A 22,951-nucleotide genomic window follows, 5' to 3' on the forward strand; every position below is an offset into this window, starting at 1 on the left:
ATTACATTACAGAGAACTGTCAGAACCTCCTATGTGTCACAGCTTTGGACATGATTAACATTGTAAATAATTACACTGTCCTCCAACAAGTATTGGGAGAGGTTAATAAATACTCTGGGCCGGGATAGTTGTTAATCTTTTCACTCAACTTGGACCTTGTTTAATAAATATCTTGCAATACCTGAATATATAATGGTACTATCTCAAATCTTTACTATCTAGAATACGCACCCAAGGCTCTCTGTTATACCGCTCCTCGGATATAACTTTTCTACAGCAGGTCCCCTAATTCCCTATACTAGTGATTCATGCAATATTTCTACAGTAAATACAGTACCGGTGTTGTTCAAACTGTAAACAACTTCTCAGTCTAACTTCCGTTTCTGTCTCTCCCTCTTGATTATTATTATTATTTATTTCTTAGCAGACGCCCTTATCCAGGGCGACTTACAATTGTTACAAGATATCACATTATACATTATTTCACATTATACATTATTTCACATTATACAAATATCACATTATTTTTACATACAATTACCCATTTATACAGTTGGGTTTTTACTGGAGCAATCTAGGTAAAGTACCTTGCTCAAGGGTACAACAGCAGTGTCCCCCACTGGGGATTGAACCCACAACCCTCCGGTCAAGAGTCCAGAGCCCTAACCACTGCTCCACACTGCTGAAGAACTGAAGAAAAGCTGCGCTGGCACTTTAAAACACAGACATCTTATTCAGCATTTGTTTTATAACTAAATAAATATTAGGCCTATTATGTGGTTATCTTTCCTAATGTATTTACTTTTTTTGCAGCAACAGGAGCTGCGGCTTTCTCTGGGAGACGAGACCCTTCAGGTTTGCTTCAGCCCCGCTCCGGCAGCCGAACCTGAGATGAGCCCATTCCCTCTTCCCCTCTCCCAACCCGCTCTCCTTCTCGCAATTGGTTTGCTTGTCTGTCACTTGAACTGAACTCCTGACCGCCATTTAGCGAGGCTATTTATAGTTTAAAAACTGCTAATTAAAATGATCCATTAGTGGGAATGTTACCTTTTTTTTGGTAAAAAATATAGCGTTGATTACATGGTGCTTTATGCATGGTTAATTCACGGAGAGTTACATTTTTGCTTCACTATATATGCATTATAGAGAGGGAGTTATTTTGTATTTTAGTCAGATGTGTGTTGCTATGTGTCCCACGGAACCCCCCGCCCCCCCTTGTTTATAATGCTCTTCGGTTCTAACGCATATTGTGTGTCCACCGAGACCCGCGTTATAGCGAGGGAGCACTATTGATTTACAGAGCTTCAAATTCAGTAAAATGTCACTGACTGCAATGGCTACATACAAACTTCCATTGAGCTTGACATTCATTTGACAGGCCTGATAGGACAGTGAGGCTCAGATTTAACACCCACCATTTGCTCTGTCAAAAAAATCCAGCTGTTAGTTTTACAATACTAGTAACAAAGAAATGAGAAGCTTCATGTAACTCCCTGTGTTCTAAAATTAATTGATAAATATGGCCCTTAAACTCAGAAACAGAATGTTCAGTACAGACCCATGATACATAAAGAAAAGTGCCTAAATTAAATATGTATTGTAGATTGCCAGTTCTGCATACAAACCCTCTTCTAAATCCTACCGTACTTACGTGGTGGAGTATCGCATCCGCCCAGGTGTGTCCGGATAGATTCCAAAAGGTCATAGTCTTCAAAATCGAGGACAAATTCTTCTAAATCCTCGTAGCCGTCCACCCTGAAGCAGCCTGTCTCCTCCTTTCCCTCCCCTTCCCCCTTTCCCCTGCACCCTTCCGCAAGGGTCTCCTGCTCCTCCTCAATGACCATCATCTTCTCCTCCTGGACCTCCACAACGCCAGTTTCCAAGGGGGTGTCGGGACCATCCAGCATTCAAGCTTCTTTTACAAAGCCCTCTTTTGAATTATAGGAAGCCGATGTCAGCAAACAACAAACGAACCTTGAAACCCCATGAATGATTCTTCAGGAGGTAACTTCTGCAGCATTCAGAATACTGGAATTCACAAGTTAAACAAAACCCTGTTCAACTCTGTACGTGTGAAGAAAATCTCTTCCTTGATTGCTCCCTTGGCTGTCTGATGCCCAAGGCTTTTGTTTTTAAATGTAATCCCAGTCCAATTTAGCTCTTGCTGTATGCTCTAATTGAATTGTGTCTTGTATGATAAACTCTCTGCTGTCCTTGGTCCTTGGTCAACTGAAATGAAGCTGGCTGGCTTGAAATTTTCTGCAAAAACCGTTCCTTGCAAGAGATGCCATCCACTTAAATGTTAATCGCAAAGTGTAACGTCAGTAAGAGTTGAAAGAGAAGTCTGTGTGTATAATAACATGAAGACTGAAGTCATATGAACAACAAGCTTTCTTTGTAGATAAGATAGCGGTCACAAAGTGAATGCACCAACAGCTCCTTTCTATAAAACAGAAGGCAGTTGGTTTCTAACCAAAGCTGCTTTCAAATCAGCACAGAGACCAACATTAGGAGGAGAGCTTGCAGAAAGTGATCTATTTGTTTTTTGTTCCATTGATCTATTTGCATGTTGGTGGCTTTATATCCTGGGGCCGATCATGTCTTTCCATGACGTCACCCCTCAGTCCAGTGTACCAACTACCAGGCTGACCACCATTCCTGTTACTTTTATGTATTTATTGTTTTAATTACTTTAATTTATTTCTTAATTTCAGGTCTTTGGCAGATGCTTTATCTACACAAACCATGGTGAATTCTGAGAAGAAAGTGACTCTGTCTCTCCACAGGGCACACACAGCATATCACAGGGATTAAATAATATGTGCCTGGAAAAGATACAGGGGTGAAGATACTGTAATAGCTTTGGGTTTATCTGGTTCGCACACCAGAGTGGGGTATTTATTTGACCCATGGAACAGCAGTTCTTGGGCAAACCTTTGCATTATGTCTTGTACCAAACATAATATTTTGAATTTTTAAAAACATATTGGTACTACATTAAGTTAAAGTTATCTATGTTTGCAAGTCATGCTTAGTGTTGCACTTCACTGAGAGGGTGAAATTGTCCCCATCCCTTCAAAAGCTTCTTTCTTGTCATTAACCTTTCTTGTCATTCATATGGGAGATACTGAAATTGAAGAAGGAATCTATGAAAAAGACCTCAGAGTTTATGTTGACTCAGAAATGTCTTCATCTAGACAATGTGGGGAAGCTATAAAAAAAAGCCAACAAGATGCTCTGATATATTGTGAAGTGTTGAATTTAAATCACAGGAAGTAATGTTAAAACTTTACATTGCATTAGTAAGACCTCACCTAGAATATTGTGTTCAGTTCTGGTCACCTCGTTACAAAAAGGATATTGCTGCTCTAGAAAGAGTGCAAAGAAGAGCGACCAGAATTATCCTGGGTTTAAAAGATATGTCGTATGCAGACAGGCTAAAAGAATTGAATCTATTCAGTTTTGAACAAAGAAGACTACGCAGCGATAAGATTCAAACATTCATAATCCTAAAAGGTATAGACAATGTCGACCCAGGGGAATTTTTTGAACTGAAACAAGAAACAAGGAACAGGGGTCATAAATGGAGATTAGATAAAGGGGCATTCAGAACAGAAAATAGGGGGCACTTTTTTACACAGAGAATTGTGAGGGTCTGGAACCAACTCCCCAGTAATGTTGTTGAAGCTGACACCCTGGGATCCTTCAAGAAGCTACGTGATGAGATTCTGGGATTAATAAGCTACTAACAACCAAACGAGCAACATGGGTAAAATGGCCTCCTCTCATTTGTAAACTTTCTTAACCATATTGACTGACATGCTTTCAGACAGTAACATGCTTTGAACCAGAAGACACTGCTGAGTGGTCTAGGAATTCCAAACAGTAAATGTCTAAAATAAACATGGGAATGCTGCTCTTGTTGCTTTGACTCATTAACAATCAGACATGTTTCTAAACAAGAACATTATGCAGATCAAAAAAAAAGAATCCAGGGGTGAAAATAATGCATTATATTTCATTGCAGTTTCACCCATTCCAGGTTTTACTACGAGCTTGATTAGCCCCAGTATAGAGGTATAGACTCTGCTGTGTCTTATTAAACTCATAGTAAAATCAGGAATGGATCAAACTGCTACAGTATGAAATGGGAGTTATATGTCCATGCCTGGAATCAATAATCTTGGTAATTATGTTTGCAGATTTTTCAGAAATGATGATAACATGCAAGCGGGCAGCGAACAACAGACCATTAAAGGGTTAAACATCAATTTGTTGAACTACAATCTAACTATCTGCCCCAGTCTTTTCTCTGAACATAAAGACCAATTATGTTCTCATACAATATCTCTCAAAATTAAGTAGTGCAACACGCTCAGTGAAAAAAGCCTTCCAAAACTAAGGATAGCAGTATAGAATTAGAAAGCTCAATTGGCAACAAAAATCCAATTCCCAGTTCCAGCAAAAGTTTCTAATTCAGCTCAGTGGGGCGCTCGATGCCTACAACGCAATAAAAGCAGAAAAAGCCGCAGGCCGGGATTGTGGTAAAGAAAATCAATCAGTGCACAGTTGTTAATTACACCTGGATACAATGCTATTGGGTTTCAATCACCTCAGTTAAACCAGAGCCAGTCAGGATCAGTTGGTCAATGAATTTTTAGATTTTCATTAAAGTGCTCCTTGAATCGGGGTGATGCACGATGACCCACATTGAATATGAATCCAGTTTCTGAATTAAATCACTTAATTATCTTTGTGAGCTCTTTTCAGGTAGTTCTCATTCTGATTAAACCTCAGAAACACTCATTTTTATTAAATTGAAGCGCTCCTTCACAGACTTCATTTAAAGTACTGAACAACCACAAAAAAGGCTGGCTTCATTCAGAAACTGCCACCTATAATTACAACACCTTTATTAAAAAATGAATAAGAAACTAGAATAAATAAGAAACTAGTGTAATTTGTGAGGAGTAAACAGAAAATCTACAATGCTTGGAATTAACACTTTGTACCAATAAATCTGCACTGTGTGTATAGGCCATATGCACACATACAAATAGTAACAAGTCAAGTTCATGGCCACAACTTGTCAGATTCAAGGGTTATGCGATATTATTAATATTGATTTATAAGATGCAGTATGGACAGTATGTCAGTAACATACAGTACATCCACTGCCAAGATGGTACATTTAAAATAAAAATAAAAAAATGACAGCAATATGACAAAAAAGGTGATGACCATGAAAATTGGATAAGTGGTCTTTAAGTCACAGTAATATGCAATCAAATGAGGCATTACTATTGTGATAAAGCATATTCAAATGACCGATTTATAGTAGGTTTTTAAGATGCATGTAAAAATGTATGATTTAGTATGATATTCCTACTAACTTGTTATATAAAGTACAGTATAGCATGCTATTCTTCTTTCTATGATCCCATCAACGGATGGCAGTAAGGAGGCTCTGTGGTCCAGTGGTAAAAGAAAAGGGCTTGTAACCAGGAGATCCCCGGTTCAAATCCCACCTCAACCACTGACTTTGTGTGACCCTAAGCAAGTCACCTAACCTCCTTGTGCTCTGTCTTTTGGGTGAGACGTAGTTGTAAGTGACTCTGCAGCTGATGCATAGTTCACACACCCTAGTCTCTGTAAGTCGCCTTGGATAAAGGATTCTGCTAAATAAACAAATAATAATAATCTCTCACATATCTGCAACACAAGATTACCTGGACCAGTGATACTCCTGAAAATGCTAATAAGAGGTAAGCAAATTGATTTGAAGTGAAGTGAACTGAAATGAAAACAAACATATTTTTTTCTGACAAAGTGAAGTGCCAATAGCCAAATAGGTAGTAAACAGGCACAAATGAATGGTAGTACTAGTGCACCACCAATGGTAGAATGCTGTAACACTAAAAGAAACTTATTAAACATCAAATATTATTGTAATAATAGCAGAATGTTTGTTTCTGTTTAATTTACTAGTTTAAACTTTAGCATCAAACATGTTTAAACAGTTACACTTTAACTTTAAATGACATGTATCACAGTGTGGAGTAGTGGTTAGGGCTCTGGACTCTTGACCAAAGGGTCGTGGGTTCAATCCCAGGTGGGGGACACCTTGAGCAAGGTACTTTACCTAAATTGCTCCAGTAAAAACCCACTGTATAAATAGGTAATTGTATGTAAAAATAATGTGTAAAAAAATAATGTAATTGTATGTAAAAATAATGTGATATCTTGTAACAATTGTAAGTCGCCCTAGATAAGGGCGTCTGCTAAGAAATAAATAATAATAATCTATGCATAAGAATTGTATGTGAACAGCATTTAATTGTATATGTAAGAGACAGTGAAGAAATATTGAAATCAAGTGGCACTTTTCACTTAATAAAGTGTACACTTACCACTATAGAAATGGCTGGTTTCACAGACCCCAACTATAACCAATCTGGACTAATTAATGTTAGTGCTAATCGGGGTCCTATATTTAGCCTGCATATTTTTCACAGCAGTTAAACATTTAGGTAAAATTGGCTAAGTTTGAACTCTAAGCTGTTAATACCCTTAACAGATTGGAATGCAGTACAGCTTTAAGAATTAATATTTGCAGTACAGTGTCACAGATAGTGGCTTAGTTCTGCAAGAGATCCTTGAACTGTCCTGTGTGATTGTGTTAAGAGACTGCCAAATCAAATTCACCATGCTTGTGTACAGAAAGGAATTAACAAATAGGGACATCTATTTTCCTCTTGGTTGATACTGATTGGCAGGCCACAACGTCAGAACTATTTATGGATATTTTCCATAAATCTAAATGCCAGCTTTCATTTCACTAAACTTATTTGTCACAAATGGCCGTGACAGTAGAGAAAAAATCAATTTCTTGTCTCTGAAATCCCAAACAAGTATAGTTTGAAGGTCTATTAATGAAGGTTTTAACTTTGAATATCTGTGTTGCAAGTGCTGGACAGAGCATATTTTCAGATTGTTGTGTTGGGCAAGTGCTAGACAGAGCGTATTTTCAGATTGTTTCTGTGTAATTCAGCTACGCCACAGTTTCAAATATTAAAAGCTCAACTGCATAACGATGAAAGTGTCAGGGAATTGATTTTAAAACCTGTAACTAGTAGAGGCTGTATGGTAATACTATGAAAAGGGCATTTTAAAGCTGTTCCTAATACAAATGCTGGTACTATACTTGTCAATTCCAAGTGCTCATTTGGTGCTGTATACCCAGTATCATTATACCCTTATGTAGCTCCAGTTATGTTAAACCACAGCTGCAGTACAGTATACAGTATTATGTCATGCTGAGTACATTTAAGCCAATTATGTTGCTGCATTTTTGTGCTTTGTCAGAGCATAACAGCATCCAAAACCATACTGTTGGCAGGCATTATTTGACAAGTGAAATATCTCTGCCATTCACTTTCATTGGGATTCCAAATCCTGTGATAAAACAACATGGTACAGTTTGGATAAACAAATGTCCTATATAGTCCATTGACAGCATAACAAAGCATAGCACTTAATTGACTTTTTTATTTACAAAATGACTAAAGAAGACCAAAAAACTTGACAACAGTCTCCCTTGCTGGTATAACCTCGTCTGGGAAGACAGTTATCTCCTTGTACATTTGATGGCCCTGTAGTAACTGTTTAAGTAAAAGCACTCCAGAATTCCCTTAAAACAAAAGAATAAATTCAAACCCGAGTGACAGCAAATACAACACTTTCGAGAACAGATACAAAAACAAAATGGCAACACTAAAAGTACAACAGGCCCAAACTAAGAAATATATGAACTATAGGAACTATCACCTGATAAAACGAATCAGCAATGTCAGGTACTATGCTGCTGAATCTTACAGGGCACACGAGGTTAAACTATTATAGAATATGGCAGTGTACAACAGGTAAGATTTAAGGAACTATTTCAATAGCTTGAGTCACTTTATACACGTAGGATCTGAGTAGAACTACATTAACACCCTAGTCTAGTAGATTTGACAAAACTGCATTTTAAATTATAAAGGAATTTTATAAAACATAAAGGATGTCTCTTGTTGTTATGAGATGTCATCTATTGCAGTATTAATCACAGAAACAAAGACTGTACTCAGGAACTACTATTAAACCATAATTATGTTTATAACTTTAGAATTGTGTCACGTGTTATATACATGGGATGGCAACGGTGCAAGATTGTGACAAACCGATGACATCAGGAAGACATCTGTACTAGAATTTGATAAAACGATGATTGCTGCTTGATTCTCACAAGTGATGTATTATTTTGTTCAGCTTCAGAATTGACAGCACTGATAAAAGCACATTCTCACGTCAGCCTTACTTTTCATGCCATCCAGATCTGCACTGGCCAGCATCTGTGCTTCGGCCTCGTCTGTGGGCACTTTCTGATAAATGGCTGTCTCCATGGTGGTCATGCTTCCGATGCAGATCCTCTCACGCAGGTCATAGCTGGCTCTCTGGCCCCCGGTCAGTCTGTGAAGGGGTTTCCTCTTAAACCACCCCCTCGAGGGCAAGTCCAGAGTGTCCTGGGGAAGCTGTGAGAACCTTAAGGGAAGGGGAGGGGAGGGGAGGGGGTGATAAGGCAGTCAGTCAAAAGGAACTATGTTATATTAAAACGACAGTGCTTCACCCTCAGAACAAAATGTTACTTTTTGTAACTACTGTACATTGATCTAATAGTCAACTCAATGGTCATTAGTAGGTGAAAATGGACATGAAATTATGTTGTTTTTAAGTGCACTTGACTTGTGAACTGCACAATCCGCAATTATGTGTTCTGTTTAGAATTAACGTCACCTTCAAAACAATTTATTTTGGCTTGGCCTATAACCATACTGTGGCTTAGCAAGCCAACAATACATTTTGGTACTGTCACAGAATACAATGATGCAATCAGAACAATGATTATTTTTTGATGAAGCATGTTGCTTAAATAACAAAACCAATATCTGTAATTTCTATATTAAAAGTCAAGCAGCACACAGTAAAGTTATAGGACAGTGAGTGTCTGTGTATGGGTTATATTATATGTAGTGCGTAAACAAGCCTCAGCTGTGCTGATGGGCTTTGCTAGGCCTAAAGTACATACAGTGCAGACAATTATTGGTGTATCATTCATTCACTGTTGCACTATCAAGCCTTGCCAGAAAGACTGGAGAAATTAGAAACGCTACCCGAGGAGGGATGAATTGTAAACTCACCGGCTCAAAGTCTCGCCCCACCCCAAGGGGTCCAGCTTCATGACAGGGGCGCTGGTGGAGGGGGGAGACTCGGGGCTGGGGGTGCACTCATTCTCCACGTGGAAGTTCTGGAAGGGCAAAGGCTGGGTGTGGTCTTCTTCCACCCCAATGCTGAACTGTGGGCCACAAAATAAACATTCAGTAACAAGCTAGTATTGGGGACTCTCATTGTCTTGTAACTGTTATACTGTCTGTGTGATAAGTCCACTCGCTAGACCTTTATAAATGTTTACCATAGTAAAAGCCTGGCAAAGTGTAATAAAACACAGTGAAAGCATGGTAAAGCATAGGTAAGCATTGAAAAGCCCAGAGTTGTCTGATAAAGCATATTAAAAAACATGGCAAACCAGGGTAAACTATGTTAAATGCAGGGGAAAAGCATGGTAAAACTGCACATTTACTGTGGTAAACTTTTAAAAGGGGACCATTTATTTATTTTTATTTTTTTTAATTTTGTCGTCACCAATTATTTTTACCCCGGTTTTCACCCCAATTTAGCATGCCCAATTATTATCTGTATCCCCGGCTCACCGCTCGCAACCCCCCCGCCGACTCAGGAAACGGAGGCTGAAACACGCGTCCTCCGAAACGTGCTCCTTCCAAGCCGTCATTTTTCGCACTGCAGATCCACAGCAATGCTACCAGACCTATAGTGCCGGAGGACAACACAGATCTGGCGGCTCCGCTGCAGAGCCACAGGCGCCCTATCGGCCACAGGGGTCGCTGATGCGCGGTGAGCCGTGGATTCCCCTGCCGACCTAAGCCCTCCCTACCCGGGCAGCGCTCAGCCAATTGTGCACCACCCCCTAGGAACTCTCGGTCACGGTCAGCTGTGACATAGCCTGGATTCGAACCTGCGATCTCCAGGCTATAGGGCACATCCTGCGAGGAGCGCCTTTACTGGATGCGCCACTCGGGAGCCCCTAAAAGGGGACCATTAACAAATTACACCTTAATTCCAAATTAGTCCCACCTACATCAGTGCTTATTATACTGCTGCATGCTTAATTACTGGAAGGATCATTTACACCACAATCCCTTTATTGACACTCCTGAATCATGTTACCTTCATTTGAAATTGAAATGCTGCTACTACATCAGGAGTTAATTGTTTGACCACCAGATCATTGTTATTTAAATTACAGCATATTTTTTTATATATAGATCCCCATTACTTTAATGATTGTACAGTTATCTACCTTTGGTTTGTCGTCTAGGGGTGGAGTTGGCATGGCACCCTGGCGCCGCCCCTCTGCATCAGACTCCTCCTCTTCCTCGTCTACTTCATGGATGGTTGGTGTGACGTCGGAGGGCGGGATGGATGTCTTCTTTTTCTTGCGTTTCTTCTTCTTGCGACGGTCAATGCGAAACACCCTCTTGCGGAACCTCATGGTGGGGGGGAGGTGGGTGGAGAGAGGGTGGTGAGTGTGATGGGAGGTGTGCCGGTGATCTGTGAAGCAGGACACATACAAGAACAGCACACATACTTACACTGTTTCCCTCACCGCAGGTTTAAAAAAAAATGTTGTCTCATTATTTTACTCCCCATTTTCTTTCCAATTTAGAGTCAAATTACATTCCCTCACCGCAGCAATTCCACACAGTGGCTCAGAAGGACTGAAGACCAGTGATTCCATGACCACGCCAATTGCCTCTTTACACCCAGGAACTCAAGAGTGGTTGTTGGCGAGCTACTGGCCTATGGCAGACAAAGGCCAGCCCTGCAGGTGTCTGCTTGAGTTCACCAGGCACCTGGGCAGCAGGGTTAACTGTAGTGCGATGAGGAGAAAGTCCTAACCATTATGTGCACTGCGCCATATCATAAGTGTACAAAAGCATGGGGAAGCATAATACTGTATCTCAAAGACAAGTATAGTAAATCATTGAAAAAACCAGGGTAAAATTTGGAAAATGCATCCAAATTTGAAATACCATTCATTGGATTCTTACATATTAACCACCTTAAATTAACCACCTGAGGTAATTTATTGCAGTAACATCAACATTTAGATTTTACTTCTGGGGTAGTTCTGAATATGTATGTGATAGCCTGCCTATATATATATATATATATATATATATATATATATATATATATATATATATATATATATATATATATATATATATATATATATATATATATGTGTGTGTATATCACAGCAGGAAAACTGCAGTTGCTTTTATGTGAGGAAAGAGGCCTACTGTAGGGGCTTGGTGAAAGTTGTACCTACACTCAAAGTCCCTCTCATTGTAGCTGCGCCCCGTTTTCTCAGTGTGTCGGGAACAGGTTTCAAAGTCCCTCTCACTGTAGCTGCGTCCCGTTTTCTCAGCGTTCCAGGAAGAAGTTTCAGAAATGAAATCCCCAAATCTCTCCACTGAAAGGGCTTTCTCCCAGTCTTCTTCCTCTTGTCCATTCGGGGAGTGTTTCTCAATGTCAGCGAGAATCTGGAGAACACAATCAAACACACTGAATGCTATCACCAACAGGTTAGGTTGACATTGATTTAAAATGTGCTTCAAGGGAAATCTATATTTTCAAAGAGTGAGGGACATCTTTTCAAAATGTTTCCGCCATTAAGTAGAAGTAGAAAATAATGGTGTTTAATATTTCAAAGTTAAAAACAAAACACCTTGAGTCCTTTAGAGAACTGAACATATATAACTTGGTTGTTTGGTTTTAGTTTTGTAAAAATGTTTTCCCTCATTCAAAGAATAGGAGTTAATGTCCACAGCAATTGAATTTATAAATAAAACCTAAGCACATGAGTGGCGTTTCCAACTGCACTTCCAGCCTCTCTCCTTTTTATCAGCAGATGCCCACACCCCCTATTACACCCCTCTTACAACCTTGGGCTTTTCTGGAGACTCGTAAGTGCCTGGACTGAACAGACTTCCTAATTTCTTTCAAAGCATGTGACAATGTGGCCTCAACTCTTAATTTCAAATCATGTAAATGATATTTCAAGTTACTTTCTCTTTATAGAGGTTGTAGTTAACAAAACAATTCCCTAAATATCACCAACCGTGAACTTCCATTAGCTATACATAGGTCTCAAAACAGAAATTTTGATGCTATAGCAAATATGTATTTTCATTTTAAAATGTGATATCTGGTACTAAGAAAGTTCTAAGTTTGCTCGCCTTGTTTTCAGGAAGTCCATTACTGTCTCAGTTCCATGGTCATTTCTCCTCAGCGGTGACACTGGGGTCAAAACATGTTACAGCATAGTATTTAACGGGAAGGAGCACGATGGTTCCTGACAGGAATTAAGCTGTTGAATCTCCAGGTGAAATAGTCAAGGAAATGTAAGACTACCTGAAAGTAAGGCTTGCAAATATATTTCTTTCTTTAACCTTGTGTCGTACCATATTTGATGTCTTAAAATTAAAATACTTGTTTGCTATGTTTCTTTCAATACTGCACATTTTGAGATGCAGCATTATGAGTGAAAGTGAACAGGTATAATTTATTGTTAAACAAATTAGCAGCAACCACTTTAATTTCTTATGTTTAATTTCCTATTCTGTATCTTCAGAAAAGACCCCTTAAAGCAAATTTGTGAAGTCAGTTTTAGAATGACCACTAGGGGCATCCAACGGTAATGGATACAACTGTGAGTTAGCAAATGAAAAGCCTCTATACAGAGGGGACAGAAAGCACAGCACTTGTCATCCCAGCTGAATGTTCTGCAGACACTCTGCCCAATCAACAATGTAGGAGAATGTCAGCCCTGATAACCCTGAGGGGTGCTGGTTGTTTGGTGATACTGTGTCTTTCATGTGTGCTTTGAAGTGAATGGTGTTTGTGACAAGCCTGGTGCCAGTGTGTGACTGACAGCTCTGTGACGGCAGAGAAGCTGGGGGGACACAGAGGATGAGAAAGTAGAAATGTCAGCCTCACAGCTGGAAAGAAAGTTGGGAGCCGACCTGGTCTTGGGAATCGGTGGAAAAGCAAGTCAGAATTGTTAGTGTATTGGGGGGAACACAAAAATAACTGCTATTAAACTGCATTGGAAGTGCATTAGATTAGAGACGGGTAACCCTTTATACTTCTAGTACAGTATAATGTTAGAGAAAGTGTAGAAAAGAATGGTAAAGCTTAGGCAAGAAACCACAGAAAAGTTTTGGGAAAAATATGATTATGCATAGTATGAGACTGGTAATGGATAGAACAGCATGGCAATTTGAAAAATTACAATTCTCGATGGTTAAGAGAATGATGTGGTAAAGCACTGAAACAGTAACTGGTTTTGGGCAATGAAAGATTGTGTCAATTTCTGCTGTATGTTAATGGTTTAATTATTTAGGTGTCATTAGACTAAAATAAATATATGTGGCATAAGAAATGAATAATATGAACCAATATTGTATCATGTATCTATGCCATTGATGTCAATATAAGTTGTAAAAAGCAGTTTACTGCAGTATACCAGAGAAATAGTAAAGTGTTATGCATAGTATTATATTAGTATGGGAAAATCATGGTAACCTTTCTGATGGTTTTACATTAAACTATTGACCACATTCAACAGTGCACTCTATGTATTAACCACTAAGGGGCAGTGTTGTATACCTACACAGGTTTACAGAGAGACATATTGACAAATCGATACTGTGATTAAGGCATATATTAATACAGAGAAATTCCCTTAACTTTGAAGCAACAAAAAATTAAAATAAATGAGAGGTTAAACAATGATCTTACTACAGCGGTCGAATGAGAAACACTTGCAATATGTAGCACACCCTTTTGTGTAAATGATGAAATAATTTGTTTTACAAATGCCTATTTTGTAATCTATCAAAGTTACACCTCCCTGTCCCAAGTTTCAGACATGATTGACAAGACTGCAGACCTGACAGATTGATAGGGTTTATTGGTTCTTGCTCTGCACTTGCTTCTGTATTATAAACTGGCAGTTGTTCCACAAGGTGTAATCTCATAAGAGATGACTGTAAGTTATTCTAGATAACAGACCTTTCAGTAGATTTCAATCCCCTGGAAACCGAAGTGAATGAATGCTTACTGCATTCTTCCATGCACATTACCTAAGGTAGTTTTAGCTGCAGACAAAAGTCACCTCCCTCACTGAAGATGTCCAGCTACTATGTGGACTAAACAGCCTTTCTCCTGCCACTGCCTGTGACAGCAATGGGTATTAATGCCATTTGCAGGCTGTGTTTTAACTTTTAATATTTTAAAATGGGCTAGCAAGTTATCAAGCTTACTAAATATGCTAAACATATTTTTAAACATGCGTGAGGCACTGTACGTGTAAGAAACCAGTTTATCACCAAGTTAGTACCATGTTAGACTGCAGTCTGTAGGCCCCTAAATAATTTTCCTATAACAATGCAAAGCAGTTCCTCTACTTTTTACTGTTGCGTACTGAACACAGTACAGTTAAGCAATACACATTTGTGGGTTACCCAGTACAATGAACCTACACCTTTTGTTTTGAAAATAAAAAGTACAAGGAAAATAGGTTAATGAGTCAAAGAAAAAATATTTTTAAAGTTTAACTTTATATTTCACCAGATTCACTGATAGTATATAAGTAGGGCTTCTGATAATCGCTTTTAACCGATAAAAACACCCCCGATACAAACAAATTAAATCGGTTATATCCAATAAACACCGGAAAAACTCTTGAAATGGTTACTCAATTCATGTTGACTTGACCCCATTCCACATGAAAAAAATAAATAAATAAATAACCTGCAAAAAAACTGTACAATGCAAATGGGCAATGTCCCTCCTTCCTGATTTGTATCTCGCATTTGATTTAATTAGTTCTGCAACTATTGAGTGGCAGCAAATTCCTACATTTCTATTGGAGGATTGTAACATGCTTGCGAGATATAAAACGAGATTATAAGAAACTGAGGTTTGTAACACGCTTGCGAGATTTAAAACGCGATTATAAGAAACATTGTTCTTGCTCGCAAGATTTAAAACTATATTCCAGTTCGATAGGGAGGATTGACAAGCTCGTGGAATTTAAAACAAAATTACAAATTGTGGCGAAATGTAGAAAAATGCCTAAACACACAAAAACCCCAGAAGAATATGCCTGTGACCATAAGGCTTTTGTTGTGGAAGACAGCAAAGGAAATAAGGTACAAATGAAAAAGTGTACGAATACTGTCGAGTTACTATACATATTGTGACATTAAAAGTGAAAGACAATTTATGTTTAACTCAATAGCTACAAATAAGCACTGAAAAATGAAATTAATAAAAACATTAGTCCTATAAATAATTCATGATCTCAAAACATTCTATTTTTATAATTATGTATTCAATATTGAGTCATTAAAATGCCAAGATTAACAATAAAAAATGCATAGGATAGGTCATCTTTGAAATAGCAAACTAAATCTTCAGGGATATTTTATGTTTAGTATGGCAATAAGGATTCAGTCCCTTTAAAGTTACACTACCAGTAGCAAAACCACTGAAAAAAACATACATCTATAGTATTTGTATGGATTAAACTATCTCCACAATTGCACACAGTTCAAGCTGTTAACATACAGTATGATACAAATATCTTTGCATTGCAGACAACATGCATATGAATACCACATTTTTTAGTTAGTTTCCATACCTGAGAGAAACCAGGGCTGTATTTTACCTGTCCTTCAGATGAGACGTAAAACCAAGATCCTATTGTAAGTAACTCTGCAGCAGCATTCGCTGATGCATAGTTTACCCCCCTAGTCTCTGTAAGTTGCTTTGGATAAAAGCGTCTGCTAAATGACTTATGTGACAGAGCGCGGATGAATCCTAGTCAACAATCTCCCTCCCGACCTGTGAGGGCACTGTACAACAGGAACAGTGTGCCTTGTACTAGATGGTCTGGCAGTTCATTCCAGGGTCAGTTGGAAGCCAGCCATCCAGGAAGGGGGAGGAGTCATTGATTGATGTGGTTCGCCATGTGTCAGTCATGGATTGGAGGAGACGTGATTGAACTAGCTATCGCAGGGGGCGTGACTAAGGGTATAACGGGGTGTGACGATGTAAAATGGAAGTAATTAATTACCATGAGTGTTAAGTTTTTTGTTTGTTGCTAACTATCTGTGCTTGTCATTATAGAAGGCTAACCCCTGGGAGCTGTAGCTAAACCGCCAGCAAATAAACCCGGACTCCACTTCACCATTGTACACGAATAAACCTGTAAATCACCACTTTCACTGAAAGCACTCACTATGGACTTATGTTTGTGTGTGTCTTGTTGTGTAGAGCCAGGTATTATTATTTGTCAGCAAATAAAGAGCTGCTTTTTCACCATGAACTGTCTTGTGTCTATCATTCCTGAGCACCGCATCACCACTGCACCTGTGCACTATGAACCACTTTGCCACACTAATTAATAATAATAATAATAATAATAATAATAATAATAATAATAATAATAATAATAACAAGCACTATATTCTGCAATTTTGAATACTGACTGGATACTGTTTTAATTCTGGAAACTGTTGTTTTTTAATCTTTTGGTTTTGCTAAATTGCACTACCTTTAACATTTTACGCAGTTCTGTGCATGGATAACATTTACATTTCATTTTGCTGTTGTTAATGGGAAATTTTACATACTGCTACAATACTGTGATAAAGAGAGAAAGAATTGATGCTGAAAATCTCCCTCCCAGTCGGAAAGGGCGCCGGGTAAGGTTATATAGTCTGGCCGACAAGCTCTTTCCCCTGCTCTCCACCATCTGTTAACTGCACCTGCAGGTCATATTTATTCTGGCTTGGTCCATTCATGAATATGAACATTCATTTTGAAAGCATGTCGACTAAAAGTGAAGACCTCCAGTCACTTTTCACTCGCTTGGTACAAATGAATACTCTCTCACATGCTGCTGTGGAGAGAGGGATCACCAATGACAGTTCGATAGGTGAAGCAGGTTGGAAAATCGATTCTGTAGAATAGGGTCAGCAAACATGTCTTTCCACACATTGCATCGCTGGGATCTGGGATCACTGCACCACTGGGATCTGGGATCACTGCACAGCTGGGATCTGGGATCATGGCACAGCTGGGATCTGGGATCATTGCACCATTGGTATCTGGGATCATTGCACTGCTGGGATCTGGGATCATTGCACCGCTGGGATCTGGGATCATTGCACCATTGGGATCTGGGATCACTGCACAGCTGGGATCTGGGATCACTGCACCGCTGGGATCTGGGATCACTGCACAGCTGGGATCTGGGATCACTGCACAGCTGGGATCTGGGATCATGGCACCGCTGGGATCTGGGATCATTGCACAGCTGGGATCTGGGATCATTGCACAGCTGGGATCTGGGATCATTGCACCGCTGGGATCTGGGATCATTGCACCGCTGGGATCTGGGATCATTGCACCGCTGGGATCTGGGATCATTGCACAGCTGGGATCTGGGATCATTGCACAGCTGGGATCTGGGATCACTGCACTGCTGGGATCTGGGATCACTGCACCGCTGGGATCTGGGATCATTGCACCACTGGGATCTGGGATCATTGCACCGCTGGGATCTGGGATCATGGCACCGCTGGGATCTGGGATCATTGCACAGCTGGGATCTGGGATCATGGCACCGCTGGGATCTGGGATCATTGCACAGCTGGGATCTGGGATCATTGCACAGCTGGGATCTGGGATCACTGCACTACTGGGATCTGGGATCACTGCACCACTGGTATCTGGGATCATTACACCATTGGGATCTGGGATCATTGCACCACTGGGATCTCATTGAGATCACCTCATTGTTCTTCAGGGACTGAAATCTCTCCTCCAGGTGGCTGGTCAATGCCTTAATGACCCTGGACCTGTTAAAAGAAAAGTGAAAATATAAAACATATGAAATATATATTTATTTGTTTTGTTAATGATAACCTAAACATTATATCCTATTTTGAATATGTGGCTTTATGATTTTCTGAAGTCAACTTTTCAAATAATAACCAACCTTTCAGACTGAGTGCGGACCTTGCAATGTTTCTGCATTTGAGGAAATACAATGATAAATTTTAAAGTACCTTAGATTAAGAAATGGCTGATCATCTTCCTGTGATACTCTCAACTCTACCCCTTTGAACTGATTGCCTATAACTTCTTGCAAAAACTCTTGAAGCTTTGGCCCATTGTGAGAGTTCATGGTCTGTAGGGTCATGAGAGTGGTGTCCATGGCATGAACGGCCTCATCCAGTGTCAGGAAATCCTCCTGAAGCTTCAGGCTAAATCTGTAAGTGAGAAAAGAGCAAGAGAGAAAAATATTATCATTTGTTAGCTTTGAAAATAATCATTTTGTTTGATTGTTTTAATTAAATCTTTTTATTGCTTTATTTAGATTTCAGTGATTATCTCAATATATCATTTTTAATTGTAACTATGTTCATTTAGCCTGGAACAGTTGAGAATATTAAAATGCCTTCTTTTAATCAGTGAACTATCAAAGACAAGTCTTACAAAAAGCTATAAAAAAAAGCCCTACCTGCTCAAGCACTCCAGGACATCCAGCATAAAAAAGACGAACCTCATCTTCGAGAAGTCTTTCAGAAACTTAAAGGCATGCCTAGCCTTGCCTTGGATGTCAACGCTCCCTCTCTTTTGATTCATGACATTCTCATGGTGAACCACAATTGCATCTGGCTGCAGCTCCAGGCGGTGTGCCATGCAGTGTACAGGTACCACCCATGGAAAGTCCCGCTTCAGAACTGCTGCAAGACTGTCAACGTCATGCACGTCTAATCGAATCAGATGATCAGATCGTCCATGTGGGGAGCCAGAGAGGAGCAGTAGAACTCAGTTTAAGCTCTGTTATATTTAGACAGGTTCTGATCTGGTAATGAACAAAACTAATTCTCTCTGGCTCCATTCTCAAGTTGCCTGAGGCTGATTTTTGGTTAGTGTCAAGCCCCCATATATATATATATATATATATATATATATATATATATATATATATATATATATATATATATATATATTGTGATATGGTGCGGGGTAGGGAAACTTATTGGATGTGATAGACAGGTGGTAAGATGCAAAACACCAGACACGGAGAGATCGTATTATGGGTCCAAACAGCACGGTGTCTGTATGTTTAATTGTTTCAGGTTTTTTATAGCCTTCCAATAAAGCAGCAGTTTATACTTCTTTTAATAAAAAAGAAAATAAAACAGAATGTAATAATCTTCAAGTCGTATAATTAACAAAACAAACAATCACTGGCAGTCTCGTGGTTCAGGTACAGAAAAGGGTCGTTTTTACCGGGTTTGGGTTCTCATTCAGTCCAATAATCCAGTCCACTAATCGGGGTCCAATTCCGTTCCAAAGTCGTTGCCAAGTAATCCTTTTTGTTTGTTTCTTTATCTTTCGTTTCTCTCTCTTACTCGCTCTACGGCCGCCGTCCTCCAAGTACTTTTCTCCTCCACTACACACAGACCCAGATTGCCGGTCAGAGCGTATTTTATACAGGTGCGTTGATTCGGGGCACCTGTCTCTTGTTGAGCTCGTTAATGCTGAATACAAATGATAGGAAAGGTGAAGAAACATATTGTCCATCAATTATCCTACCCCGTGCCATATTACAATATATATATATATATATATATATATATATATATATATATATATATATATATATATATATATATATATATATTGTAATATGGCACGGGGTAGGATAATTGATGGACAATATGTTTCTTCACCTTTCCTATCATTTGTAAGTTTATTGTATTTATGGTTATTTGTTCCACAAATATAAGTAATTATTACTTTTTTATTTTTGTAGCTTTGAAGTGTAGTGTTGTGATCAGTTTTTCATTTTATATATATATATATATATATAGCTCTGGAAAAAATTAAGAGACCACTGCAAAATTATCAGTTTCTCTGGTTTTACTATTTATAGGTATGTGTAAACTACTATAAACTACTGACAACATTTCTCCCAAATTCCAAATAAAAATATTGTCATTTAGAGCATTTATTTGCAGAAAATGACAACTGGTCAAAATAACAAAAAAGATGCAGTGTTGTCAGACCTCGAATAATGCAAAGAAAATAAGTTCATATTCATTTTTAAACAACACAATACTAATGTTTTAACTTAGGAAGAGTTCAGAAATCAATATTTGGTGGAATAACCCTGAATTTCAAGCACAGCTTTCATGCGTCTTGGCATGCTCTCCACCAGTCTTTCACATTGATGTTGGGTGACTTTATGCCACTCCTGGCGCAAAAATTCAAGCAGCTCGGCTTTGTTTGATGGCTTGTGACCATCCATCTTCCTCTTGACCACATTCCAGAGGTTTTCAATGGGGTTCAGGTCTGGAGATTGGGCTGGCCATGACAAGGTCTTGATCTGGTGGTCCTCCATCCACACCTTGATTGACCTGGCTGTGTGGCATGGAGCATTGTCCTGCTGGAAAGACCAATCCTCAGAGTTGGGGAACATTGTCAGAGCAGAAGGAAGCAAGTTTTCTTCCAGGACAACCTTGTACTTGGCTTGATTCATGCCAAATCTGCCCGATTCCAGCCTTGCTGAAGCACCCCCAGATCATCACCGATCCTCCACCACATTTCACAGTGGGTGTGAGACACTGTGGCTTGTAGGCCTCTCCAGGTCTCTGTCTAACCATTAGACGACCAGGTGTTGGGCAAAACTGAAAATTTCTACTCATCTGGGGGTGCTTCAGCAAGGCTGGAATCGGGCAGATTTGTCTTTGTGAAGGACGCATGAATCAAACCAAGTACAAGGTTGTCCTGGAAGAAAACTTGCTTCTGCTCTGACAATGTTCCCCAACTCTGAGGATTGGTTTTTCCAGCAGGACAATGCTCCATGCCACACAGCCAGGTCAATCAAGGTGTGGATGGAGGACCACCAGATCAAGACCCTGTCATGGCCAGCCCAATCTCCAGACCTGAACCCCATTGAAAACCTCTGGAATGTGATCAAGAGGAAGATGGATGGTCACAAGCCATCAAACAAAGCCGAGCTGCTTGAATTTTTGCGCCAGGAGTGGCATAAAGTCACCCAACATCAATGTGAAAGACTGGTGGAGAGAATGCCAAGACGCATGAAAGCTGTGCTTGAAAATCAGGGTTATTCCACCAAATATTGATTTCTGAACTCTTCCTAAGTTAAAACATTAGTATTGTGTTGTTTAAAAATGAATATGAACTTATTTTCTTTGCATTATTCGAGGTCTGACAACACTGCATCTTTTTTGTTATTTTGACCAGTTGTCATTTTCTGCAAATAAATGCTCTAAATGACAATATTTTTATTTGGAATTTGGGAGAAATGTTGTCAGTAGTTTATAGACTAAATCAAAAATGTTCATTTTACCCAAACACATACCTATAAATAGTAAAACCAGAGAAACTGATAATTTTGCAGTGGTCTCTTAATTTTTTCCAGAGCTGTATATATAGTAAGGGGGGGGGTTAATATCCTCCCTGCATAAAACATGTGTGTAAGAACATTCTGTTTAATTGTTAATTGTTTCATTCTTAATTAGCCCCTGCACCTGGTAGTAATTGTAAATTAGAACCAGGTGCAGGGTATTTAAGAGAAGCAGTCAGTCTGCTTGTGACTGCTGAATAGAAGGAGACAGGTGGTGTGCTCTGTGTCTGAGCAGTCAATTGATAACAGTGTAGTTAGGTGTAGTGTAGTTAGGTGTTTGTTTTGGTTTTGGTTGTTTGTTTGTTTGTTTGTTTATTAAATATAGCGCGTCAGCGCTGGAAAACTCAATTTCTGTGTCCTGGATCTGTTTTTAAAGGGGCAACGAACCGCGGAGAGTACAGCATCTTTTACATATGGTGGCAGCAAGTGTGGGCGCCCCTAAAGACCCAGAAATGGACGGAAATTTTAAAGATTTGATCGCAAAGATCAATCGGAACACTGCTGCTCAGTTAGAGCAAAACAAAAAGTGGAGACTGGAGCTAGGTCTGCCGGAGAGGGAGCCGACTGAGCTGGACCTGCTGCTCCAAAAATGGGAGCAGGCGAAAGAAGCCCAGCAGTGTCCTGCACCAAAGAAGCTGGTGCTGGGTCAAGGGCGGGAGGAAGAGTCCGTCCCGGAGCCAGAGGAAGCGGAGCCGTGGCTGTATCTGCAGCCACCGGCTGCAATCAAGGGAGAGGAGGTGCTGTCTCCCGAGCCAGAGGAGGTGAATGGCGCACCTCCACCACAGCTCCAGCACACAACCCCAGAAGCGTGTCCGGCGCTGGTCAGTACGGTCCCTTGCCCCTTGCTCCTGGACACCCAGCCGGTCTGCCTAGACCTCCCTGCGCTATTATTTTCTATAAATGTTGAATATATGTATCTATATATATTCAACATTTTTTGTGGTCATTGATTTTGAATAATGACGTTTCCTCATAGATTACTATTGATTTATTGGCTGCCTGATATTTGATAAGGGAACTGGTTGCTGCTTGCACCTCCAACAACTAGTACTGAAGATGATAAAGGGTTGAAACTAAATTTAAAATCTTATCAACTGAGGTTAACAAATAAAACCAAAGCTGTTATAAAGGTAGGGTCTACAAATCATGATAATGAAAGCTGTAAATGTTGGTTTTCTTTTTGTTTTTTAATGTTGAGTATTTTTTCTATGAATGTTGACCTGTCACACCACAAAGACAGCATTTGCA

General features: G+C 39.5%; 1 protein-coding gene across 3 annotated transcripts in view; it reads right to left on the bottom strand.

Annotated features, from left to right (window-relative positions):
• Nucleotides 1-22,951, bottom strand: part of LOC117426641 (anion exchange protein 3-like) — an 80,545-nt gene that overhangs the window by 30,867 nt on the left and 26,727 nt on the right. For 2 of the 3 annotated variants that reach the window (XM_034044452.3, XM_059033476.1), the window contains exons 3-6: nt 11,513-11,726; nt 10,478-10,728; nt 9,240-9,394; nt 8,360-8,583 (exon numbers count right to left, since the gene is read on the bottom strand). In XM_034044452.3, coding sequence (XP_033900343.3) covers nt 8,360-8,583; nt 9,240-9,394; nt 10,478-10,728; nt 11,513-11,726 — 844 coding nt within the window. Of the gene's footprint in view, nt 1-1,651; nt 2,526-8,359; nt 8,584-9,239; nt 9,395-10,477; nt 10,729-11,512; nt 11,727-22,951 lie in introns of those variants that run through there. The other variant, XM_059033477.1, reaches the window with a different exon arrangement.

This window comes from Acipenser ruthenus, chromosome 11 (genome assembly GCF_902713425.1).
Source record: "Acipenser ruthenus chromosome 11, fAciRut3.2 maternal haplotype, whole genome shotgun sequence".
In the NCBI taxonomy this organism is placed as follows: Eukaryota; Metazoa; Chordata; class Actinopteri; order Acipenseriformes; family Acipenseridae; genus Acipenser; species Acipenser ruthenus.